Raw genomic sequence first — 27,898 nt, 5'->3', positions numbered from 1 at the left:
ATCACGAAAATATGATCAATGAAGTCATTTGATCAAGTTTAATCAAGAAAATCAAGATTACTTGCAAACGGGGCAAACTTGTGATCCAAGCCACCATTTTCTCTCCTCTAATGATCAAATTAAAGGGCTTGATTCATACTTCAACTTTGTCCTAGGTGATGAAACCCCAAAAAATTCATGGATGAGAAGATATGAGGCCATGAAGTAGAGGATTCGTTTACACTTCAAGTAATAAAACACTTAGTGAAATTTCCAGCATGTTGACCTAGTCAAGTGACCAACTTTATGCCAATTTTCACCAAGATCTCAGTTGATTCAAGCAAAGTGATCAAATGAAAGTTGTAGATCATGATTCCATCTTTCCAAAATGTCCAAGAGCAAGAATTTCCCATGCTTGAGCTAAAAGAATCGAATTTGGGAATACAACCTCATGAAATGGTTCATAGATTGAATTCCAAGTCAAATTACATTACAAATCCAAATAAATCTACAAGTATATGTACTTCTTGCTTCCAAATACCCCCCTAATCAAAAGATTTCACCCACTTTTGAGCTATTATCCAAGTAACTAAACCAATACACAATGAACTATTCCATCTTTTGCATAAAGTAGCTTTAATCCAACAAGAAGTGCCATTGAGCTCCCAAATGGATTTGGATCTGATACATACCAACTCCAAACCTCAAGTCAACTCATATGCTTTAGAAAGTATAACACAAAACACTCCATGAACTTCTTTCTTTTGCCAAGCTTCCCACTTGGTGAGTCGTGCAAGAACCAACTGTAGCACCTCAAATTTGCACCCTACCTTTTGTGCATACATTTTTATTTTTAGGTCATTAACATAACAAAGTCCATTGCATAGCATTGCATAGCCATTTGCCCAAGTGCAAGTTCAGCTGACAAATTAGGTCAAATTGGTCAGGAGATCAGGTCAAACAAGCAAGCATGTGCCATTTCCATTGAGACAAGGCCCTAAGGTTGGTTTACCAAGTTCATATGGTCTAAGGATCATTTTTAAGTGATTTGGCCAAAGATTGGGTGCTCAGAAGTCATCAGTCAAGCTGAATTTCAGCTGAAACCATAAAAAGTCAACTATGGTCAACTGTGGTCAACTGTGCCTGATTTTATGGATTTGAAGGTGGGAGATGGTTTGAAAGGCTTCATTCATGTCCATACAAGTCTCATTTGACATATCAAAGATCAAGGTTGAAGAAAATAAAGTCAGATCAAAAGTTTCTAAAAATGGCAGGTGACCTGTAATTTCAACTGCCCAAAATGGAAAGTTTTTCTCCTCAAATTTACTTCATCATACAAGCTTCAAATGGAATTTTGTCCAACATGAAAGTTGAAGATCTTGTTCTCCCATTTCCAAAAAGTCCAAGAACACTCATTTCTCATATGTGGTTGGCAAGTTATGATCAAATCATTTTCAGAAAATGTTGAAATTCAAAGTGCCATAACTTTTGAATGGAAAGGCCAAATTGGGTGATTCTTTTTTGAGAAAGTCACATTTGACATGAACTTTCATAATGCATCATCACATTTCATCAAAAATCATCATAGCAAAAGGTCATTTTTCAAGTGAACCATTTAAAAATTGGTGGGAAAAATAGTGATTTTCAAAATTACATGTCATTTGCACTTGAAACCTTTTCCAACACATTCCAAATGACAAATATGACTTGCTCAAACTGCATTTTTACTGTTGCATTGGCTACAATTGGAAAGGGCATTTTGGCCACTTTGCTTAACATATGCATTACACTAATCCACTTGAATTTTTGTTAATCTTGATTAATAACTGGATTAAGAGGTGGTATAAAGGCATAATTGTAACAGAAACTCTTGATCACAAATCATTTTTTCAGATCAAACTCCAAAATTCACAAATTCTCTCAATTTTCTCACAATTTCACTCACACTTTTTTGACTCATTCATCAAGAACTCTTCATTCTTTCTGCTTTCTTTTGCATTGTTCATCATTTACAGGTGATTTTGAAGAACTGTTGGAGGCAATTGGTGGAAGAATCGTGCAGAATTGGCACTGTTGCAACATTGAGCTTCCATGGCATTTTGAGATTTCTCCTTCATCAATCATTTCTGAGCTGAACGATCACTGGCATTCATCTTCTACAACATAATAGGCGATCTGTTTTGGCAATTCCAAGCAAAAATCGCACAGATTCGCGAGCTGCACATCCATAAGGTGAGATTTCGAAACCTTCGATTCTCGAAATCAACATGTGGTTTAGATAGGTCGTGGAACATAGGTTATGTTGCAACTTGAATCATGATTTTTCGTTGAGTATTGAATGAGTTATGTAGATCTGAATGTTTGACTGTGAAACTTTCTTGGCTCGATCCGTGAAGCATGATTAGAGTTAGGTTAATTGCTTGTTAGATTAGTTATCTACGTGATGTGATGAGTCGATCCATATATGGCATGATGATTTTCGTGATGATTTGGTGTTGACCGGTATGAACATGAAGAACACGACGTTGTGTTCGATTTTCCGCTGCAGCTTCCGCGTTTGATCCATTTTGCCATGGCTTGCGTTCAAAATGTTGTTTCCCGCCTCCACTGACCAATCACACCACGCCACTGAATAAATGAAAACGCGGCGTTTTGTCCTGGCTGTAGCATATTTACGAATTTGCCATTGGCGCCACATTAATTCATTTAAATGTTAAATGTTTATTTCATTTTGTGATTCAACTTCAAAAAATCATAATTAAATCATGGATGCTCCAATTTGAATGAGAATTTTTGCATTCATCTCCAAATTCTCTCTAGTTTGTTTTAGGTATGATAGTCAAAGTTGTGCCTGGTTGATTTTTGACTTTGCCTAATGCCTTTCATCATGTATGCTTCATGTGTATGTTTTACCATTTCCTTCATGAAATAATGATTCCTTATCCAAAATGTTTGAAATTTTACATGCATGTTCTTGACTCTTTCCTGGTGATTTTGGTATATAGTTTGCTAATTTTGAGTCCCTGGTTAGAGAGATATGATGTTATCAAGTTGAGTGTGACAATTTGTGTCACACTATGTTATGCCATGTTCATGAATTTTGTTTCCATGCCTATGCTATGTCATTTGCCCTGGATTTTTGCATGTGATTACATCTGTATGTCTACTTTAATCATGATTTTTTGTAGGATTTGTTGATCAATTTCCTATTTGATTGGGATTTTTGTTTGCTGTTTAGTAATTTGTTGACTTTTTGTGGGACATGTTGGCATTTGATTTGTGAAATTCTGGTTATTAATTGGATGGATGTGAAATTTTGTGGAGTGATTGTAGACATTTTAAGGCACATTTTGGTTTTGGTCTCATTCATTTCTCATGTTTTTTCACTGTTTTATGATTGATGGAAGTTGATGCTTGTTTTGATACCATGTATGGGCTTGTATGAATTGGTGTTGACTTTCTGAATTTCATTAACCTACTTCCACTTATCCAATTGCAATAAAATTTGATATGTAGCTCATTGAATGTGTTCTGTTTAAGATTGAATTTTCTGGGAATTTATTTAGCTATTTTGGTATTGATTTGATTGTAATCATTCTGTTTGCTCCAATGTGATTCCAAATTGCATAGTCTGACGTGTTTAGCTTATGAAATGGATTTGGTGCATAGTTTTGATGTGAGGCCAATTAGATTCTATTCTTGTTTGATTAATCTTGGTTTTGATCAATTTTTACTTGCTGTTTTGAATTTTTCATCTCCTTTTGACCCTAGGCTTGCCCTAGTGGTCTTACTTCTCACCTTTGAGTTGTTTTTTCAGGTTAAGAAGCAAAATGCTTTGGAAAGTTTAATTCAAGTTGATTGAGTTTGGTTTATTTGATTGTGATGAACTAACTTGGTTTGTTTTGTAGGACGCTAACTCATTTGCTTTGAGTTTGTGCTTTGCACACATGATTGATTGTGTTGTCTGTTGGTTCATAATTTGTCTGTTTTGACTTTGTGATTGAGATACTGATTATATTTGATTGATTTCAGGTACCATAGTCGCTTTAGTTCCTTGAGAACTAGCTTGCTTTGCTTTGCTTAAGCATTAAGGTAGAATCTCTTGTCTCCATGTAGTCTGGAAGACCTGGCCTGTTACTTGGCCAGGCACCTGTCTGAAGTCCTCCTTAAGAGGCGATGTTTGTGCTTGTTTACTTTTGTCCCCAAGCAGGTAAAGACCTCTATGAGGCAATTGGCGGATAAAAGAGATATGCAATCTATCTCCTGCTATTCTGTTGAGTCGTCCCTCTGCTCACACCACTGTGTTGACGCATTGAGGACAGTAACCCAAGATCTTGTACAGTTGTACAGTTGAGTCCGTGTCTTGAGTGTAGAAGGGTTCCCACATTCTGAACCCACGCTCCTTTGTCTGAAGCTCTCCCTGGCCATGGATAAGAGCTGTGAAGTCTCATCTTCATCTACCTTTCATCTGCTTCACCTTGGCTCTCGATGTCAAGGTTAAGAGCAAAACTCACCCTGTACAGTTGGCTTGCTCTTGCAGCCCCACCCTTGTTTGAGCCTCACTTGTGTGCATATAGTGTGTGCTGTTTGTGATTGTTTGCTATTGCTTGTGCTTTAGGATAGGCTTGCTTCCTGTGCAAGTTAGCTAGAAACCTTGACTTAGGGATGGTTTTGCATGATAACATCTAGGCTCGAGTCGTAGTCTCCCTAATTGTGTCTCCCTCTGTTATCTGGTTAGGCTAGTCTTGTGTCCCTCCGTAGGGGAACTACGTCGCCCTGATCCTCATACCAGGTGAGGTACGTAGGCAGGAGATGAGCAGATCTCTCCGGGCGCCTGTGTCTTTGTTTTGTCTTGTTGTGTGCTTGGAAGCTGATGTAAGTCCATCGAGTGACATTCGGGTTCCAGTGTGCGTGTGTTTGGTTCGGAAGCTGATGTAAGTCCAGCAATTGGCATTCGGGTTCTATGTTTGCCCGTGTTTGTGTCGTTTTGTTTGGCGTGCGTGAGCCGAGCTACGAATGCTCTGATTCTCCTTCGTCCAAAGGAGATACGTATGCATAGGATGCGATATCCTAGCGAGCATGTGTCGTTTCCCCGGTCCGAACTACTTTGACTTTGATGTCTATGCTTGATAGACTAAGTAGGCCCAGGGTGCGATATCCTGCCGAGTCAGTCTTGTTTGTTTTCTTGTGTCTCTTTCAGCCTATGTAGATGTTTGTGAGCAGTGTTTAGCAACCATTTTCCTTCCTATTGTGCGTGGATCCCGTCGAGTACGACGGATGCGTAGGGGTGCTAATACCTTCCCTTCGCATAACCGACTCCTGATCCCATTCTCTTTGGTCGCGAGACCATGCTTTTTCCAGGTTTACTTCGAGCGTTTCCTTTCCCTTTTGGGATAAATAACGCACGGTGGCGGCTCTGTTGTTCTTGTTTCCCGCCGGTTTTTCGCGTAATGCGACACCCACCAAGTAAGCAATGAAGTACAAACCACAATTATTTTATGATATCTGGGGTTTCTTGAACCCTCAAGGATCCCTATAAATAGAAGACAAAATCTCAGTTATCCATACACCATGCTTTCCAAGTGAAACTCCATTCTTGAGAGCTTTTCAACCTTATCCTCCATTCTCTCATTTTTCTCATGCATTCTGCCAACCAAGGGTTCCAATCATCTTCTGGAAGTTCATAAGCATTAGGAGAAGCATCAAATAGTAGCTAGAAGTGGTATTGAAGAGGCATTGGACCTTGCTCCAATAGGTATATTATTGCCCTTCGAAACTCACTATACACGCAACATTTCCATGTGATTTCTGAAGCAAACATGTAGCATTTATTGTGTTAAGGTTCATCATTAACTCACATGCCATTTATATTGTTGTTTATGTGAATTTAAGTTGCATGAAACCTAAAGTTTCAGTTTTGGTTTTGGCCTTCGTGCATCTTCATCTTTGAGTATTAGCTAAAACCTATCATACCATTGTGTTCCTTACATTTTTCTAAGCAATTTTGATCTTTATTTCATGAAAAATGGTTAAGAAATGAGAGAGAGATGTTTGTTAGAAAATCTGGAAAAAATGATAAAAGAAAAAAACAAAAACAAAAAAAGAGAGTGTGAGGTTGAAGAAGATGTTGATGTGGCATTGATATTTCAAAATGCGACACATTATAAAATATATACAATTCCTTGTGTTATAATGAACAGATGTATAGCCACCCCAGTGGTAGAAGCGCTCACCTTAAGTCACTTGTAACCAAAAGGTTTGGGGTTTGAATCCCCTTCACCCAGCCTTTGGTTTTGTTTTATTTTTCAAGCAGCGCATGTAACCCTAAGAGCATGGATTCGAACCTGGCCACTGTAATGTTTACTTTTCTCATTTTGTTTAAATGTCCATTTTTCTTCATAAACTTCAAAAATTCATAACTTCATGATCCCTTAGCCTTTTTAACTCATTCTTTTTGCCATATGTTCATGAGGATGTCTACTTTATGATGATTCAAAAAAATCCCAAAATATTATTTTATTTCACTAATTTTTTGTTTAAAGGGAAACATGTGCTTTTATATGTCTTTAGGGCTCCTAATTGATTCATTTCTGGTTTGTTCTTAATGTTGAAAACTTGTATGATTTATAGCACACTCTTTTAAATGATGATTGTTGTCCTTAACATGCTAAACTTGATTACTGTTATACCTTGTCTTAATTGATTCACCTTGAAAAACATTTTTGAATGAATGGTTAGCAGGTGATTAGGGTTTCCACTTACTTGTTCTTTGTTCATGCCATGATTAGGGTTTAGGTCTAAACTTGTCCATAACATGTTCTTGCCTTTTGTGTGACTTGAATGTATAGTTATCCACTTAGGGTTTACTTTTTCTGCACCATGTTCATATGATCCATGTGTTGAATGTCTTTTTGTCACAACTTTGCTTGACAACCATATATCTTGATTACGATACTTGTCTTATGTGGTTTGATACCCTTGTGATGAATAATGCACACTTGTTTAAATCATGTCTTGTAATTCTATCCCAATTTGTTATGTTATAACCATATCTTGTAATTGTTTATCACCTCATTCAAGTATTTCCTTCATAAACTCCCATAATGATTTAATATATACTCATACTTGTTATGTTATATGAACCTTTGTCATGCCTTGTTCATGTTTATCATGCCTCAAAAACATGCAAATAGCTTGTTCATGTCTTACCAATTTATATGTCTTTATGTACCAATCCAAGGGAAATGATCTTATGTTGACTTCTTAGTCATGTACTGTCTGTTTGTTTGTTGACTTTATTTTTTCATTCATGCATTAACCCTACCCCTTTTTCAAGCTAAAACACATGTCACACCTCAAAAAATGGGTACATGACTTAGAGAAATGCAATCGCACTCTCGCATGATGGACTGAACAGAGTCGCCACCGAACTTTATTTATTCCTAAAAAGGAAAGGGGAAATATCGATAAAACCTAAGAAAGAATGATAATGATTATGGTCGTTGCAACCAAATCAGGGTTCGGGAGTCTATTACGCAAGGGGAAGGTATTAGCACCCCTCATATCTGTTGTATTCAACGGGAACCATTAGGTTAATTGTGCACGTCAGTGTTAGACTAGAAATGTCAGGCTTCTCGAGTTATTAGGAGTGAAATAATAATAGGATCAAAAGAAAAGAGAAGATGTTTTTCGATTTTTTGCAACGAAGGAGACTAAATCTAAGTTTTTTTATTAATGGGCCTGACAAGATTTTGCAATCCTGCTTTTACGTATCTTAATAAAGAACTCAAGGCACACGTAGTTCTAGGTAAAAAAAGTTTGTTTGTTGGTCAATTTTAGCAAAATCTATCTTGTATTAATCGACGAGAAACATTGTTTTACCCAAAACATATGAGGAGCGGACATATACAATACATTAAATGGATTTACAAATAAACATTCAGAAAAACATCACTTATCTCAACTCAACAATTATGGATGAAGCATTATTTTGCATCATATTAAGACAAGATGTCTTTCGTTTATGAGAAGGTTTTTGAAGATCGCATGACGACGAGAAAAAAAGAGTTTGATTGGTTGAAAGTCTTTTTGGGTTGGAAAGACGAGTATTTATGACCTCCAAGCTCTTACAACTTGGGTCTAATACTCGGGACTACGTTTGAACCTTTCACCCGGATAATCTTTTTCTTTCAATTCTATTGAGAAAAGAAGTTTGAATATTTACAAGTGTTTTGAAGGGAAGACGAACACTTATAGCTTGCAATTTTAATTAATAAAATAGTTTGAAATTAAATTAAAAATTATTAATGTACAAATGTTTGAAATTATTGAAAATTAAGTTGGTATTGCTTAAAAGTGAATTGTAAGAAAGCCCAAGAGTATGTCATGGGACCGGAAATCGACCGAAATCGAAAACCAACAGGATTTAGCTCTAAGCCCACTTAGGGTAGATTCATGCATGAATCACTCTATAAGAAACCGAGCAAATGAATCTATGCGTCCAAACTATTTTCAAAAGCTAAATTGTATTTTAACTCCAAAATCGCAATGCAATGAAAGACAACAACAACCAAAATATTATTATAGCAGTGTTACAACCTTTTTCACATTAATTCAAAGTAATTGAAAAATAGAAAGCTAAACACAACATGCACGCGTAATTCACAATAAAAACATAAAAATTGAGTACGTATATATATAAAAACATAAAAAAAATTAATATATATACATATATAATCTTTATATAGGTAAAAACAAAAACAAAATAAATACATATATAATTATAACCGAAAACTGTAAAATATATATGTATTAAAATTGAAAGTATGTAAACTGAAAGCGTATATGACAACAAAAATATATATACATTGAAATCAGAAACAAACAAAATATATGTGAAAATTGAAACAAACCAAAGAATACATAATGTGAAATTGCAATGCATAGTAGTTGAAAATAAATATATATTTTTCAAAGCATAACATGTATGGATGATAAACACACACCCATATCAAACACAAATCAAAACCAAATCTAATAACACAATGGAGAGTCATAAAAGTAAACCTTAAATTCACAAATGGAGAAAATCAGAACAACGAAATGGTGGACTGAGCTATGTGTTGGAAGCGTGTATGGTGTTCCAGCGAAATGAACAACGTGTTTAGGTTGTTGTAAGTTATGGAGTGGTTTAATGGTTTTGTACGTGTAGCTTTTTAGATTTTATTGTGAGAGTGAGAAGTAACAGGTTGTGAGCGTAGAGTTTGTTTTGATGTAGAAAAGCTAGGAAATGAAGACTAGTAAAGGGACTATCATGGTGGTGCATTGTTGATACAAATCTGAATCCTCTTTAGTTTTCATTTCATTTCCTCTTTTCTTTTGTTTTCAAATCAATGAGAGACAAAATATGGAATAGAAAGTTTGAGTTTTTTTTTCCTTTTTTGAAGATATGTGAGATGGATACTGATGAAAATAATGTTGCTTTTCTTCTCCTTTTGTTTCTTTGTTTTGCTATCTTTCCGGGATTTATGAAAATGAGCTAATGGAATTTGGTATCGGGCACCACTACTGGTGAATGGTTGGATCCCCTTTTTCACTTGCCCAATCACATGTTTATATAGTAATGAATTTAGGGTTGCAACTTATTTAATACCAATAATGCCCTTTTGAGTGTTGTTAGTATAAAAATAGTTATAAATGAATTAGATTAAATAAAAATAATACTAATATAAATAAATAAAATTAAATCGGAACCAAAACATAAAAAATTCTAATTAATTATTATGAACTTTTTGACAAAGAAATTAAAATAAAATCACTCAAGATGAATAAAATTTGGGCACAAAAATGCTCGTAAAATTAAACTGACATCACCAAAATGATCAGCGCAAAATAAACCTCTCAGAAATATACATCGTTTGAGCCAATTTTGAAATAAAATTTGACCGGTTAAAAGGCCCAGACTGACCAAAATACGACTGAAAAGTTAGTCTAAAAATTAAAACGAGCACGTCAGGTTAAACTACGTGAACCGTAGATTAAAAAAATTGACGTCTACAAGATCGATCTTGAAAATTTCCCCCGCTAATTTTACGTACATTTGAGGACCAGTTCGACCAGTCTATCTGTAAAATCCGAAAATTTATTCTGGTTGACATTTCAGGCATTATGCAAAATGAAATGCATGCTACGATGTGTAGATGATGCGAAGCTCATGATAAGTGTATCTATTTATTGAATGAGAGTCAAAATTGGGGTATGACAGTTGCCCCTATTTAAGTATCTTCAACCAGAAAATATGAAGAATGTTAATCTTCATGTGATCACGATGGAAGATAGTTAAATACTAAAAGGCCCAAATTTTGTCCCTTGATGAAATGATATGAGACGTTATAAATGTATGAAAGACTTTTTTTTCTTTGCGGGGGATTTGACATGAGATGAAACGAAGCCTAGCATGATTTTTTTTATGATGGACGATAAACAAATTTGTGGGGAATGAGGAGGTGCGGTAATAATGGCTCACAAAAAATAACGAATGAGGGTAGAAATATACTTGGGATAACAATCCTACTAGAGAAGACACTGAGGAATATACAAAGAGATTTTATCAACAAGTTTATACATGACTTGACAATACCAGAATATTCAAAGAATTTTCAACAACAAGTTCAAACATGACCTGACAACACTTGAATATTCAAAGAGTGTTCAATTAGCAGGCTCATACATGACTTGACATCATTAGGAAACATACAAAAAAGGTTTGAACAACAGGTTCAGACATAACCTGATGACAACTTGAATATCAAGGAAAGTTTAGTCAACAGGTTCATACATAACCCGACAACGCTGGAAAAAATCAAAGAATTCCATCAATAGGTTCATACATGACTTGACCATTGGAATATTCAAAGACTTTCAATAACAGGTCCAAACATGACCTGACAATGCTGAGGGATATCAAAAGGTTCCATCAACAGGTTCAAACATGACCTGACAATACTGGAAAACATACAAAAAAAGTTCCATCAACAAGCTCATACATGACCTGACAGCATTGGAAAATTCAAAGTGTTTCAACAACAGGTTCAAATATGACCTGACAATGCTAGAAAATCAAGGAAAATTTCAATAGGTTCATACATGACCTCAACATTGGGATATTCAAAGAAAGTTTCACCCACAGGTTCAGACATGAACTAACAATACTTGGGAAAAATCAAAGGGAGTTTTATAAACATGTTCAAACATGAATTGACGACACTTTAGAGTATATTTGTTAGTTCTAGAGATTTCTCATAAGAAATTCATCCAATAAGATATTTTCGATTTTCCTAATAGGGAAATTATCCAAGACAAGAATAAATTGGAGTTTTCTCATTAGAAGATCATCCATACTACAACAATGGGATTTTCTCATTATAAAGTCATCCATAAAAACATTGGAATCTTCTCATTAGAAGATCATCCACACAAAACATTGGAGCTTTCTCATTAGAAAGTTATTCACACAAAACGTTGGAGTTTTCTCATTAGAAAGTCATCCATAAAAAAAACATTGGATTCTTCTCATTAGAAGATCATCCACATAAAATGTTGGAGTCTTCTCATTAGAAGGATCATCCATATAAAACATTGGAGCTTTCTCATTAGAAAGTCATCCATACAAAACATTGGAGCTTTCTCATTAGAAAGTCATCCACGCAAAACAAACTATGACGATTCTTTATGAAGAAATCAATAAAAACAAACATCATTGGAGTTTTTCAAACAAGAATAAGATCCAAACTTCTGGGAATTCCTTAAAATGAAGAGTCACTCATGACTTTCATGGAACCATCAGGGAAGACAGGGCTATCAAACTCTCTGTACGTGCCAACAACAATTGGACTTTGACCATAAACAATGGATTACAACCACCTTTTAATGGATTTTGCCAACAACAATTGGACTTTGATCGTAAGCAATGGATTACAACCAACTTTTAACAAATTTTTCCAACAACAATTGGACTTTGACCGTAAGCAATGGATTACAACCAACTTTTAACGGATACGCGCCAACAACAATTAGACTTTGACCGAAGGCAATAGTAAAACAATTACCGGCTACAATGAAGTTTTTCAACAACAATTGGACTTGAAATGGTGTTAGAAACAACCAAAATTCAGATACCAATTACGATTGTATTTACAAACGGAGTGACAATGACACCAACGATAATTGGGTATAAAATGAGTTCTAATAACAATTGAGCTTGGAATAATGCTAGTGACAGCTAAATTTAGGAGACACCAATGAGCCTTGAAATAATGTTAGGGAATGGCATAGGGCTTCTGGAAGTACGTCAGAACAAAAATGACATGTTCGAGAGTTCATCTGAGAGTGAAAGAAACAAATTCTGAAAATGTATCAGAATTACAAGTGATATTATTGAAATACATCATAATACAGACATATCTGGTAATACATCAAGGAAATTTTGGAAATACATCAGAATACAAGACAAACATATTCGAGAGTACATCAGATAGGTGGGGAAACATCTAGAAATACATCAGATAACTTATGGAAATACATCAATAAACAAAGGAGTAATCCTAAAATTCATTGTATAATCCAAAAAGGAATTGAACCTCATGGACAATTTTTTGATAGGTGCCAACTGAGTTGCATTTGAAAATGACAGCGAAAACCGGATGATGGTTTAAGGGCACCAAAGACAAACTAGAATTAAAGGTTAAAGGATATAGGATCAACAACAAGACCTGAGTCAGTGCAAAATGAGCACGAAGTACATTTCGTCTATGCATGATTTGAATTTGTTTTTATGCATGATATATGAATTATCGTGATATGAAAATGCTGACACTTGAGTAGACTAGGAGTTTGTAAAAACTATTTATGGAAGTTCTTATTCCTCAACACCAATAAACCGACCTTATATCTATGATGGATTACCACCGTCAGAGGAGGATTTATCAAGATTGACAGCCACAACTTAGACAATGGGATCCTTTTGGAGGATTAATGAATCGTGCTAGCATAATTTCCGGGCACTCATCTTAATCTCAATAGTTGTTGACGTATGGCATAATTTGTTTGAGCAGTTTGAAAGCATGAAGGGAGTCTGCCCCTCTGTGGATCATCTTGTCCCAGTCTGTTGGGTCTTTGAAAATGTTCACCTTGAAAGTGAGTTTGAAACAGCTTGACATGAGACAATATCGAGATGGCTTGCCCCAATATTTGAATACCGTAGTGATCTGACCTTGACTAACCAAAACCTGGAATGGTAGACTTCTGATTGACTGTCCTTGGCTAGTTAGACTCAATGAGCTTCTAAGGTAGCTTGCCTCAATCTGAGTCTTGAAGCAAATTACTCTTGGTTAACTGAACCTTAGGGTGATTGGCTTGGATTGACTGATACTCAAAGTGATTTCCCCTGATTGGACTTCTTTCACTTTATCAAGTTCCTCAATTGTATATTGTGAGAATTTCTTTAATGCTAAGTGTTGACTCCCAAATAAGATTGTTCATTCAAATATGGTAATTTTAATGCAGTGTTTATGCAAAAATTTGAAATCAAAATTTATTAATATGAACGGGTGATACAGTGAACGGGTCACTATTAAGAACATAATGATGATCTAGGCATTCATAGTATGCAAGTTGGTGCGATCAAATGATTAACAAAAATCGTTTGGAGTCAGGTTAACATAACCTTGTTGTAGTATGCTTTCATAATAAACTCTGCCTCAATTAGGTCTTTTAAGGATAGAAGGCTCAAATTTAATTTTAACCCACCCCTTCTTCTTGACGATCTCCAATTCCTACATTCAGTTAATTCGATACACACATTCAACTTCGAAGGTGTGAAGGTGAAAATGAGGATTCAAGATGAGATTTTGTTGAAATTACATTCACCTTATTTTGATTTTGTTGAGGATTTTAGTGACCTCTTTTGATTGATTTTTATCCTTAATTTTTCCTGGACCGCTTCTTTGAAGCTTTCGGTCCATCGGGATGCCCTGGTTTTGCCTAAGTCATTTTTTGTGGTGTTTGACTTAGCGGGCTTTTTCTTCTTTTTTTTTGAAAAATTATGACTGCCATGTTATTGGTTATTGAGGAACAACCAATATAATATTGGATTTTTCACAACTTCTTCGACACTTCAAGTTGTGTGCGAAGGATAACATATGGTTGATCTCTTTAAGTGGGATGTTTCCTCTTGCAATTTAAATGCAAAGTCGGATTAACTAAACAAATTACCCTGCCCCTGGTTAAGATTAAGGGTTTTAGTTCCGAAAGAAATACTAACTTCAAGGCTCAAAGTGATTGACTATGGATTAACTCCTTATCTCTCTGGTATTTGGGGATTTGAAACAATGCCTTACATCATCGGCAAGGTTTTCTTCAAAAGCATACCACAACAATTTCAGGTGTTTCGTTTTCATCATTCTCCTTCCAATATTTGTTAACAAAACGGTTTGATGAACAAAAGTGAATGGGAGAAGTATTTTTTGTTTTTTTAACATAAATGAAAAACGACTGAATATGAATGGATTAATTCAAAAGATGCATAAATATTTCATTAATCTTACCAATTCAAAGAAAACAGCAATGCTTAAAAGAAACTAACAATCAACATGCAAGGAAATTACAAAAGAAATGATGAAATAGCCAAATGATTGCTAGCTTTAGGGAATTGACTTCTTCAAACTTGGTCCATTAACTTCGGGAGACACCCCTTGAGGTCTTCACACTTATCCGGGCGATAGGTTGACATTCACCACCAAGCTTCCTTCTTGAAAGGCTATGTACCTGTTGTCAATCAACTGTTGTACTTTGTCTTTGAAAGCGTTGCAGTCTTCAGTTGAATGCCCTTCTGATCCGGCATGATATCCATATTGCACATTTGGGTCATATTTGGGTGGGTAAGGTTGTGGAACTGGCTTGAGAGACTTGGGAACCACCAACGAGTTTTAAATCAGAGGATATATATATATTTCAATACAGAGGGTCAAAAGTCCAAGGTACTGGTGAATCTGATTGCTTTCCAAGAATAGGTTCTCACCGAGTATGATATTAGGGGTTCAATGATTCCCAGAGTCATGGACCCACAAGATTGTTTAATGCTTGTGGCAACTTACTTGTCGGGCGTCAACTCCATCAAGTGAACCTATTCTGGTTGAGTTTCTTGCATCGATCCAACGACAAATTATTCTCGCGAACCCACACTACGCAACCATCGTTCGTAGTTGGCCAAAGGATTAAGGTTCTACAAATAGTCCTTAGAGTCATGAACCCTAATGAAGATATCGAAGCTTACATCAACTTACTTGTCAGGCGGTAACATCCTCCAAAGGATCTACTCCAAGTGAGGTTCTCGTACCAACCCAATGAGAAATTCATCTTGCGGACCCGCACTACTTTGTCCTATATTATGTTTTTACTCGAGACTCGAGTAAAGAGTCTTTCCCACAAGTTTTGCAATCAGAGTATCCAAGTACCAAAGCATAATGGAACCAAAATAACATATTTTTTCAATATGACAATAAAGATAGAAAAAGCAATAAAGAAAAGGCACACAAGTAAATAAAAAAGGCACACAAACGACCTAACTAGGCTTGACTCACTTAAGGAAATCTCCTTCCCCAGCAGAGTCGCCATCTATCGCACTTCGAAAAATGGGTACACGACTTAGCGAAACACAATCGTACGCTAATGATAGATTGAACAAAGTCGCCACCGAACTTTATTTATTCCTAAAAAGGAAAGGGGAAATATCAATAAAACCCAAGAGAGAATGACAATGATTATGGTCATCGTAACCAAATCAGGGTTTGGAAGTCGATTACGCAAGGGGAATGTATTAGCACCCCTCATATCCGTTGTATTCAACGGGAACCATTAGGTTAATTGTGCGCATCAATGTTAGATTAGAAATGTTAGGCTTCTCGAGTTATTAGGAGAGAAAGAATAATAGGATCAAAAGAAAAGAGAAGATATTTTTGGATTTTTTGCAACAAAGGGGACTAAATCTAAGTTTTTTATTAATGGGTCTGACAAGATTTCATAATCCTGCTCCTACGCATCTCAACAGAGAACCCAAGGCACACATAATTCTGGGTAAAAAAATAGTTTGTTTGTTGGTCGATTTTAGCAAAAGCTATCTTGTATTAATTGATGAGATACATTGTTTTATCCAAAACAGATGAGGAGTTGACGTATACAATACATCGAATGGATTTACAAATCAACATTCGGAAAAATGTCACTTATCTCAACTCAACAATTATGGATGAAGCATTATTTTGCATCATCTTAAGACAAGATGTCTTTCGTTTATGAAAAGGTTTTTGAAAATCTCACGACGGTGAGAGAAAAAGAGTTTGATTGGTTGAAAGTTTTTTTTGGTTGGAAGATGAGTATTTATGACTTGCAAACTCTTTCAACTTGGGTCTAATACTCGGGACTACGTCTAAACCTCTCACCCAGATAATCTTTTTCTTTCAATTTTATTAAGAAAATAAGTTTGAATATTTACAAGTGTTTTGAAGGGAAGACGAACACTTATGGCTTGCAAGCTCTTATAACTTGGGCCTAGCATTCAAAACTACATTCGGACCTTTCACTCAGGTAATCTTTTTCTTCCAATTTTAATTAAGAAAATGGTTTGAAATTAAATTAAAAATGATTAATGTACAAAGGTTTGAAATTATTGAAAATTAAGTTGGTATTGCTTAAAAGCTCATTGTAAGAAGACCCAAGAGTAAGTCATAGGACCGGAAACCGACCGAAATCGAAAGCCAACCGAATTTAGCTCTAAACTCACTTAGAGTGGATTCATGCATGAATCACTCTATAAGAAGCCGAGCAAATGAATTTGTGCGTCCAAACTATTTTCAAAAGCTAAATTGTATTTTAACTCCAAAATCGCAATGCAATGAAAGACAACAACAACCAAAATATTATTATAGCCGTGTTACAATCTTTTTTACATCAACTCAAAGTAATTGAAAAATAGAAAAGTAAACACAACATGCACGCGTAATTCACAATGAATTTGCATTGAATCAAAATATATATAAACATAAAAAAATTAGTATATAAATATATATAGACAGAACACTTAAATCTTTATATAGGTAAAAAATTAAAAAAATAGATACATATATAATTATAATCGGAAACTGTAATATATATATATATATATATATATATATATATATATATATATATATATATATATATATATATATATATATATATATATATATATATATATATATATATATATATATATATATATATTAAAACTGAAAGAATATATGACAACAGAAGTATATATACATTGAAATCAGAAACAAATATAATATATGTGAAAATTGAAACAAACCAAAGAATACATAATGTGAAATTGCAATGCATATTAGTTCAAAACAAACATCTATTTTTCAAAGCTTAACATGTATGGATGATAAACACACACTCATATCAAACACAAATCGAAAACAAATCTAATAACACAATGGAGAGTCATAAAAGTAAACCTTAAAGTCACAAACGGAGAATATCAGAACAATGAAATGACAGACTGAGCTATGTGTTGGAAGCGTGTATGGTATTCCGACGAAATGAACAATGTGTTTCGGTTGTTGTAAGTTATGGAGTGGTTTAGTGTTTTTGTATGTGTGGCTGTTTAAATTTTATTTTAAGAGTGAGAAGTAACATACTATGAACATATTGTTTGTTTTGATGTGGAAAAGTTAGGAAATGAAGAATAGTAAAAGGGCTATTATGGTGGTGCATTGTAGATACGAATCTGAATCCTCTTTCTTTTTCATTTCATTTCTTCTTTTCTTTTGTTTTCAAATTAATGAGATACAAAATATGGAATAGAAAGTTTGAGTTTTTTTTTCCTTTTTTGAAGATATGTGAGATGGATACTGATGAAAAAATGTTGCTTTTCTTCTCCTTTTTTTTCTTTGTTTTGCTATCTTTATGAGATTTATGAAAACGAGCTAATGGAATTTGGTAATGGGCGCCGCTATTGGTGAATGGTTGGATCCCCTTTCTCACTTTCCCAATCACATGTTTATATAGTAATGAATTTAGGGTTGTAACTTATTTAATACCAACGATGCCCTTTGGAGTGTTGTTAGTATAAAAATAGTTGTAAATGAATTAGATTAAATAAAAATAATATTAATATAAATAAATAAAATTAAATCGGAACCACAACATAAAATATTCTAATTAATTACTATGAAATTTTTAAAAAAGAAATAAAAATAAAATCACTCAAGATGAATAAAATTCAGGCACGAAAATGATGGAAAAATTAAATTGACAGCACCAAAATGATCAGCGTGAAATAAATCTCTCAGAAATATACATCGTTTGAGCCAATTTTGAAATAAAATTTGATCGGTTAAAAGGCTCAGACTGACCGAAATGTGACCGAAAAAGTAGTCTAAAAATTAAAACGAGCAAGCCAGGTTAAACTACGCAAATCGTAGATTAAAAAAATTAAAGTCTGCAAGATCGATCTTGAAAATTTCTGCCCGCTAATTTTACGTACATTTGAGGATCAGTTTGACTAGTCTATCTATAAAATTCAAAAATTTATTCTGGTTGACATTTCAGGCATTATGCAATATGAAATGCATGCTACGATGTGCAGATGATGCGAAGCTCATGATGAGTGTATCGATTTATTGAATAAGGGTCAAAATTGGGGTATGAAAACATCCACACAAACCTTGACTTACCTTTAGTCAATGGATCTTTCAACTACATTTGAAAATGCTTTAGTACACATGAAGCATTTCAAACATAAACCTTGACTTACTTTTAGTCAATGGATCTTTCAACTACACTTGAAAATGTTTTAGTACACATGAAGCATTTCAAACTCAAACCTTGACTTACTTTTTGTCAATGGATCTTTCAACTACACTTGAAAATGCTTTTGTACACATGAAACATTTCAAACACAAACTTTGACTTACTTTTAGTCAACGAATCTTTCAATTATACTTCCCAATGCTTTAGTACACATGAAACATCTCAAACGCAAACTTTGACTTACCTTTAGTCAAGTAACACTTTCCAAATGCTTAAGGTGCTAATGTCTTCCCTTTTGCATAACCAACCCTCGTACCTTCGATCTCTACTTGCTTTGCCTCTAGTTTTCACTATTTTCTGCGCATGTTTACATTTGGGTTTATTTTGAATCTTTTCCCATTCCCTTGAAAAAATAAAAGTTCGGTGTTGATATCAATGTTTTACGAGTCAAGTTAATCCAATAGCTTAGTCTCCGATTCTCACCGGGACACTTGGTAGGGTGATAGCTTAGTCTCCAATAGTTTAGTTTCCCATTCCCTTGTAAACTTGTGTTTCAAGAACTTTACCCATGTCCAACGATTTTAGTCATCAACAATGACTAATCCATACGTCTTTCCATTGATAATAGCAGTTTTCACTGGTCCAAACAAATCAATGTGCAAAAGTTCTAATGGTCTAGAGGTAGAAACAATAGTTTTAGCTTTGAATAATGTTTTAGAAAACTTGCCTTTTTGACATGCTTCGCAAAGAGAATTTGAAGTGAACTTCGATTTGGGTAGACCTATAACTAATTCAAGCTTATTTAGTTGAGAAATCCTTCTCATGCTAACATGACACAAACGTCTATGCCAAACCCATTGCTCTTTATTAACAGATATTAGACATTTTACATTTTGATCTTCAAGATCAGAAAGTCTAATTTCATAAATGTTGTTTTTCCTCTTTCCATTAAAAAGGATTGTCCTATCTTTCTGACTGACAACCTTATAAGACTTTTGATTAAAGATGATATCATAATCATTGTCACTAAGTTGGATAATGGACAACAGGTTATGCATTAAACCATCAACTAAAAGAACATTAGTAATAGAAGGAAGTTTACCGTTACCAATGGTTCTAGAGCCAATGATTTTTCCTTTCTGGTTTCCTCTGAAACCAACAAAGCCTTCAGGATTAAGTTCCAAATCTTGGAACATAGAACTTCTGTCCGCCATGTGTCGCGAGCATCTGATGTCTAGGTACCATGATTGGTGTCTAAGTTGAGCTATTAAGGATGTCTGCAACATAAATGATTTTATCCTTAGGTACCCACTTTCTGGGTCCTCTTTTGTTAGTTTTCCCAAAGTTTCTCACAACATTGGATCTTTTAGCAGAAGGATAATCATGATAGATTTGTGCATGATACTTAGGTTTCAGAACGAAGTTTCTATCCTTAGTATGCTTTTGTGTCTGTGCAGTAATATCAAACCTAGTGCCAGTGGGCACGAAATGTGCATAGAGAGGTTTTGGTTTGACCTTCTGACTTTCGCCATGTTTTGTAGTTTTTGTACAACCCAAACCTTTTTTTTTCATTTTTACTAACTCTAGAGATCAAGGAAGCCATTTTGCTTCTATTTATGCTTTTAGCCAGAAAGTACTGGAATGCTTTGTCATATCTGATGATTTAATCAGTACCAGAAATTCTAAAGTTATTTCCTCCTCTACTTTTGAAATTTTGCTTTTCAAAGCAGAGTTATTATTTCTAAAGAAAATACATTTTTCATTTAGAGAGCAAATATCATTCTCAAGTTCTCTCTGAGTTTCAAAAGTAGTTACTTGGACTTGTTTAAGATCCTTGTATTTTCTTTGAAGACTCTGGTACTTTTCCAGCATTTCAAAAAGAAAAATTTCAATATTAGAACGAGATAGATTAGAGAATACCTCTTCAGAATCGGAGTCAGATTCTGATTCTTACAAAACCTTGTCTCCTGGTTCCTCAGAGCTTGTGAGATCCTTAGTAGTTTCCATCAGTGCAACATTAGATTTTTCTTCGTAAGAAACTTCTTCTTTCAGATTATGAGTCATCCTAGATAGCCATCATCCCCTTCTTGACTTTGGAGAAGTTCTTCTTGGGCCTTATGTACTTCTTTATCTTGGAATAATCATTCTTGTAATGGCTTGGCTCCTTTCATTCAAAACAGATAACTTCTTTTCCAGAAGTTTGCTTCTTTTGACTAAATGAGGATACGAAGCGACTGGAAGTTCTTCTGACTCCTTTGAATTTCCCTTGACCAATTTGCCTGTGTTTCCAGAGTCTATTGACTCTTCTTAAGATTAGAGACAACTCATCATCATCTTCTGAGTCTTCATTAGATCCTTCTGATTCTTCCTCAACTTGATATACTCTAGTCTTCCCAGGCTTGGAATTTAGAGCTACATATTTACCTCGCTTATGAGGTTCCTCTTCTTCTAGCTCAATCTCATGACTTCTTAAAGAACCAACAAGTTCTTCAAGACTAATGTTGTTGAGATCCTTAGCCAGCTTTAATGCAATTACCATAGGTCTCCATTTTTTTGGAAGACTTCTGATAATTTTCTTGACATTATCAACTGTAGAATTCCCTTTGTCCAGAACCTTAAGTCTTGGAACAAGCATCTAAAACCTTGAGAGCATGGTTTCAACATTTTCATCATCTTCTATTTTGAAAGCCTCATATTTCTGGATTAAGACCAAGGCCTTTATTTCCTTTACTTAAGTGTTTCCCTCATGAGTCATTCTCAGAGAGTCAACAATGGATTTGGCAGAATCTCTGTTTGTTATCTTCTCATACTCCGTATAAGAGATAACATTGAGCAAAATGGTTCTGGCCTTATGATGATTTTTGAAGTCTTTCTTTTGTTGATCTGACATATCATTTCTTGCTAAAATATTTCCTTCAGTATTTGCTGGGTAAACATAGCCATCAACTATGAGATCCCAGAGATCAACATCATAACTAAGAAAGAAACTTTATATTCTGTCTTTCCAGTAGTCAAAATTTTCACCATCAAAAATAGGTGGTTTAGCACTGTAATAATCTCTATCATTATTGTTAACAACGTTAGAAGTGTTAGCAACAACCATTATTTCTCACACAACTGGATCGGTAATGAACAATGTGAGGTATTGATAATTTTTTTATCACAATCAGAACCGGAACTCTGATGCCAATTGAAGGTGTGAAAAACACAAAAATGGGGGGTTTGAATTGGGTTTTACAAGCAAAAGCTTTTTCCAAAACAAAAATACCACTAACAAGTTAAATAATGAGGAGATAAAAACATAATCTTTTTTATCCTGGTTTGCTTGAAACTCAAAGCTAATCCAGCCCACCCACCAAGGTGGTTTGCCTTATACACAAGGACTTAATCCACTATAATCAACAGATTACAATAAACACAAAGAATACCCTTCTTTGTCTTCTCAAGGATCCAACTAAACCTTAGTCTGCTCAAGGACTCACAAAAAATAACTTTCTTTGTCTTCTCAAGGATAACCTCCTTAAGGAATCAAACAAATAGTTTGAATAAAAGTTTATGTGTTACAAGGTGCTTCTTCAAAAGCAGATTTACGCAAATGAATAATAACTACTTAAAGAATAATGCATACAAAAGATGATAGCTTTTCACAAAGAAAAATAGCTTGTCAAAAAATCTTGTGTAGATCATCAATTTCTTCAAGTATCCAATGAATGCTTATATAGTGTAAGCATGTGATCGTTGGAGGGGAAAATGGGGAAAGATCCTTAAGTGGCTATCCATTGTTGGATGAGAAAGGAATGGTACCATGTACTGTCCTTTCACCCACATATTCAGTGACATGTGTGATAAATAGTACAATCCTTGCCCATGCAATCAGGTAGTGGACACGTTGTTTGATTTGTACTATGTACTATTTGATCACATTCCCATTTGATCTTATCTTCAGATTCATTGGCATCTGATAAAAGATGATCGAAGCATGAAGTGAAGAAGTAGAGAGCTGGATTTAGAAACTTTAGAATCTTAGGTCAGAACCTTGACGGTGTCAGTAGTCTGGCTTGAGTTCTTCAGTGTCTTCAGAATCTTCAGAATCTTCATTCATAACCTTCATAACTTCAATCGACTGTCTTGAGATCTTCAGAATCTTGCCATTCTTCAGAAGCTTGTTGATCATAGTCACTTCCAGAAGCAGAAACTGAGAGAACATTACAACAATAATATAGAGTCTCCTCAGAAGCTTCTGATGGGTGAGATAACACAGAAACAAAAAGAACATTGCAGCATCAATATTGACATCTTTCAGAACTTATAATTGCAACGCATAAGCGAATTTGGAATGCAAAGTTCAGAAACTGATGATGTTGCACATCATTTGATCAGAATCAGAACCGTTTGTTAAAGCTACACAATAACAAACCATTAGGGTACCAAAATTATTCTCGCACAAATACAATATTGTTATCATCAAAACTCAAGGTATAAATGCAAAACCAAATCTTGTTCTAACAAGTCCATCATTGCATGAATTTAGTCGAAGAATCAGTTCAAAACAAGTGAAAGATGAACCAAAATGAAGAAGAAAGACCAAAGAATGAGAAAAAAAATGGTTAAGTGTGAAGATTGTGGAGTTAGTGAAAATTTGAGTGAAAAAGAGCAAAAAAGAGTGCAGCTTCAGAAATAATCACATGCACCATCGTGCATCATCATGTGTGTGATGGGGGCATCAAAGTTGCATCGCGCGCACGATACAAGTCATCACACATGCGATGGTCCCTTTTCTAGACTTTTTCTGACGCGTTTGATCCATTATGAACTCTTTTTAAAGGGAACTTTTGTACTTTAATAAGGGTTACAAAAGTTAGAGAGAAAATCATGAATTGGAGAGCATCAAGGGTAATTTTTATGGCATTTAAATCCATTGAAGGCCATTACTTCAAGGGAATTCATATGTTAATTTCATCTATCAATTCTGGTATTGTTATCTGAATTATGAGTAGTTAAACTCCTATATGTTAGGTCGTGTAATGATGAACCTATTTAAATATTATTGGGTTATATACTGATTTGACTTTGTATGGACCTTTTGATATATAATGTCATTCAATTGCTTATTTTTTCTTAATGCTTTTTATCTGAGATACTTTTTTAATCTAATTTTGGGCACATACGGAATACTGACCATTAGTCTATGTGTTGGAACTAGGGAAATTGTTGTACTTATGTTGGTTGAATAGGAATAGGAGACCCTGAGTAGAGGCATGGGGAATTAACATTATGTGCATCACCTAACCCTGTTTACACTGGGGGACAAGGGATAGAAAGCTCATAGTAGTAGTTAGAGAGTTATTTCGTGAGGGACCGACTATAATAGTTTTTTTAATTTGTCGTGGGTTATATGGATAAGATCATTCATACAAGGCATCAAACATCAATAATAGAGAAATAAGGGATCTAAAACACAACCTGGTCGCTTTTGTAATTCTGTTTAATCTCTTATTTACTTTTCACATTAAAACTCGACCCCCCCCCTTATAAGTTTTTATACATTGAACACTTTTTTTTGTTAGAAGCAGTCCATGTGGATTCGATCTTTTTGTTACTATGTCATTATCGATACACTTGTCGAGAAGTCATTAAGTTTTTTGCGTTGTTTCCAGAGATTGTTGATAATCTCAACAAGGCGACATTTATGAAACGTGTTATGTTCTTTTTACTTTTACAAAATTTATTTAAATTCTTTTTATTTCTTTCTATCTTCCGAGAAATACTACCATGGGTATTTGTTCTTGTAGGGTGAAATGCAAGGCACATGTGCTGACAAGTTAGTATGGCAGAGCCAAGAGCCCAAACTATGGGAGACTACTGCAGGCCTACTCACGCATCATAGATTTCTATGGGATTTAAAGGATAAACCATTTAACGGAGACACAACTAGTGACCTATGGGAATATCTAGCAATGTTTCATGAGATAACATCAATGTGCCAACCAGGGGATATTACAGAAGACCAGGTAAAGCTCAAATTGTTCAGCTTCTCGTTGGTGGGTAGAGCGAAGGATTGATTATTATGTCTTCCAAATGGAGTAATAGAAACTTGGAAAGAATTGGAAGACAAATTTCTCGAAAGATTGTTCACTGCAACATAATTCGCGGAAAGAAAAGGTGAAATTACACATTTCAAACAACAAGAGACTGAATCTCTTTATGATGCTTGGGAGAGGTTTAAATTATTTATACGTAAATGCCCTAATCACAATATGAGAAATATGGAACAAATGCAGAATTTTGTAAAGGGTCTCCAAGCACAAGTTTGAATGCTTTTTAGATGCATCCGCGGGAGGTACAATAAGAACACTAACTAAAAAATAGGTAAAAGAGATGATAGAGAAGATGAGTTTAAATGAGTACAACTTTGCAAATACCAGAGGGTTGGACAGGTTGAAAACCAAGAATATATCTCATAGTGAATTGAATTTAGGAGGATACGAGGAACTTCTCACCAAGTCGGAAGTACTAAATCAAAAGTTGGATATAACAAGTACAACGTAGGAATCTACAAATGAGGTAGTATTTTTATTATGTACTAACTGTGCGCAAGAGAATTTTGCAGGTGATTATGCTGAAGAACTACTTAGGGAAGAAGTACACGTTGTAACTATGAATTTCAATCTAAGAATAACACAAACAGAGATGGAATTCAAAATCTCAGTGTCGGAAGAGACATTGACTCAATTTATGTTGACAACACAAAGCAAATTCTTGGATGTTAACAGGTTACATAACTCGTTGAATGAAAATCACGAGGAGTAAATGAAAAGACTACAAGGGAAAATATCTAACCTATCCCAGCAAATTATATCAATGACACAGGAAAGGGGGAATTATGATGCGATAGAATTAAGGAACCGCACAATTTCCTCCACCCCCAGCAATCAGAAATAAATAGTAGAAAAGAACAATGGGCAAGTTGAGGAACCAAAATCCACACAAACATAAGATGAGGTTTCTAATGAGTCTCTTGAGAATGGGGAAACACTTGATAAATTCATTGATAAATATTCACCTTTTCGGAGAATAAAAAACCAAATTCTCAATGAACCAAACACTCCTTTACCAGATTACATCAAACCAATGTATCCTTTAAATAAGAAGAAACCAAAAAGATAAATATAGGTAGGACAATTTAAAAAGTTCATGGAGATGCTCACAATTTTACAAGTCAATATTCTATTTTGTGATGCCTTGGAGCAAATGCCGGTGTACGATAAATTCATGAAAGAACTTTTGAACGGTAAACGCAAATTTAAGGATGATGAAAATGTAGCACTAGCAGAGGAATGTAGTGCTATCATTCAATGCAAATTAAAACCTAAACTAACAGATCCAGGTAGGTTCATGATTTCTTGCTCTATAGGTTCATTAAAAATTGTACAGGCACTTTGTGTTTAGGGGCTAGCATAAATTTGATGTCGTTGTCTATGATGAGAAAATTAAATTGTGGGGAGCCAAAAACTACGAAAATGACTTTGACCCTGTCTGGTCGATCTATCACTTATCCTTATGGAGTCGTGGAGGATGTATTGGTAAAGGTTGATAATTTATTGTTTCCCGCTGATTTTGTCAATTTGGATATGCCGGAAGATGCTGAAATACCATTATTATTGGGGAGACCTTTCCTTGCCACGCGCATAGCTTTGATGGATGTGGAAAGAGAAGGATTGATCCTTCGGTTTAATAAATAGCAGGTAATATTCAATGTGTTTGAAGCCATGAAACATGCTCATGAAGATTTACAGTGTTACCAAATTGATTTGATTGATGAATTGATAGAAAATGTTTCGAAAGAAGAAAATATTTCATCTCCAATAGAAAACATTTTGGTACAATCTATTGAGGAAACAGGAAAACATGACGATGATGTTGAAGTAAGTGAGTTGCTTCTACATTTTGGTACTTATAAATTTTTTGAAGAGTTAGGAGTAAGTATTGAGGAGAAACCAACGAAACCCAAACTAAAAGAACTCCCTGAGCATCTGAAATATTTTTTCTAAGTCAAGGAAATATGAACCCTGCAATTATTAGTAGTACTCTGTTAAAAATTGAAGAAGAAAAGTTGATAGTAGTATTAAAACAAAACAAAGAAGCATTGGGGTGGAATGTAACAGATTTGGAAGGGATTAGTCCTGCATACTACATGCATAAAATCAAACCAGAGGAAGAATTTAAACCGGTTGTTCAACCTTAATGACGTTTAAATCCAGCCATGAAAGAAGTGGTGAGAAAATAAATCCTTAAGTTACTTGAAACAGGTATGATTTATCCTATTTTCGATAGTTTGTGGGTAAGTCCAGTGCATGGAGTTCCAAACAAAAAGGGAACTACTATTATTCATAATGAAAAATATGAATTAATCATAACTTGTACTGTTACGGGATAGAGAATATGTATTGACTATTGCGGGTTAAATCTAGTGACACAGAAGAATCATTTTCCATTGCCATTTATGGACCAAATGCTTGAAATATAACCAAATTATTGTAGATCTCGTTGATCAAGAGAAAACTCCATTCATATGTCCATTCGGATTCTTTACGTATAGGTGGATGCACTTCAGACTATGTAATGCGCCAACAACGTTCCAAAGGTGCATGCTTTCTATTTTTTCTAACATGGTTGAAAACTGAATAGAGGTATTTATGGAATATTTTTCTGTTTCTGGTCAATCATTTGATTGTTGTCTTGATTGATTGAATGATGTCCTTAAGAGATGTATCGAGACAAACTTGGTCTTGAATTGGGAAAAATGTCATTTTATGGTAACTGAAGGCATTATTCTCGACCATAAAATCTTTGCTAAAGGCATTGAAGTCGATCAAGAAAAGATTGAAGTGATAGAAAAACTTCCACCCCCAATAAATGTTAAAGGAGTGAGAAGTTTTCTAGGTCATGCAAGTTTTTATAGGAGGTTCATTAAGGACTTTTCATAAATTTCAAAACCCTTGGGTAACCTGTTGATCAAAGAAAATGAATTCAACTTTGATAAATATTGTCTAAACTCTTTTTCTGT

At 34.8% G+C, this 27,898-nt stretch overlaps 1 protein-coding gene and 1 non-coding gene across 2 annotated transcripts; one reads left to right on the top strand and one right to left on the bottom strand.

The window, feature by feature from the left end:
* Positions 1-24,983: 24,983 nt before the first annotated feature.
* LOC127109456 (small nucleolar RNA R71) lies at positions 24,984-25,090 on the bottom strand. Its single transcript, XR_007796739.1, has one exon. It is a non-coding gene; the product is annotated as a small nucleolar RNA R71 (small nucleolar RNA).
* A 992-nt stretch (positions 25,091-26,082) lies between these two features.
* Positions 26,083-26,573, top strand: LOC127103457 (uncharacterized). The gene is made up of 2 exons (XM_051040713.1): positions 26,083-26,218; positions 26,266-26,573. The coding sequence occupies exons 1-2, from the start codon at positions 26,083-26,085 to the stop codon at positions 26,571-26,573; spliced, it is 444 nt and encodes a 147-aa protein (XP_050896670.1).
* Positions 26,574-27,898: the final 1,325 nt, after the last annotated feature.

Source organism: Lathyrus oleraceus, chromosome 7 (genome assembly GCF_024323335.1).
Source record: "Lathyrus oleraceus cultivar Zhongwan6 chromosome 7, CAAS_Psat_ZW6_1.0, whole genome shotgun sequence".
NCBI classification, from domain to species: domain Eukaryota; kingdom Viridiplantae; phylum Streptophyta; class Magnoliopsida; order Fabales; family Fabaceae; genus Lathyrus; species Lathyrus oleraceus.
Note: the sequence above shows the minus strand (reverse complement) of the source record. Positions and strands in the feature narration are given on the sequence as shown.

Excerpts from the sequence above, each read along its gene's own strand:
- LOC127103457 (XM_051040713.1), top strand. The coding sequence starts at position 26,083 with ATGCCGGTGTACGATAAATTCATGAAAGAACTTTTGAACGGTAAACGC. Across the intron at positions 26,219-26,265 it reads ACCTAAACTAACAGATCCAG|GCACTTTGTGTTTAGGGGCT; the intron begins GTAGGTTCATGA and ends AAAATTGTACAG.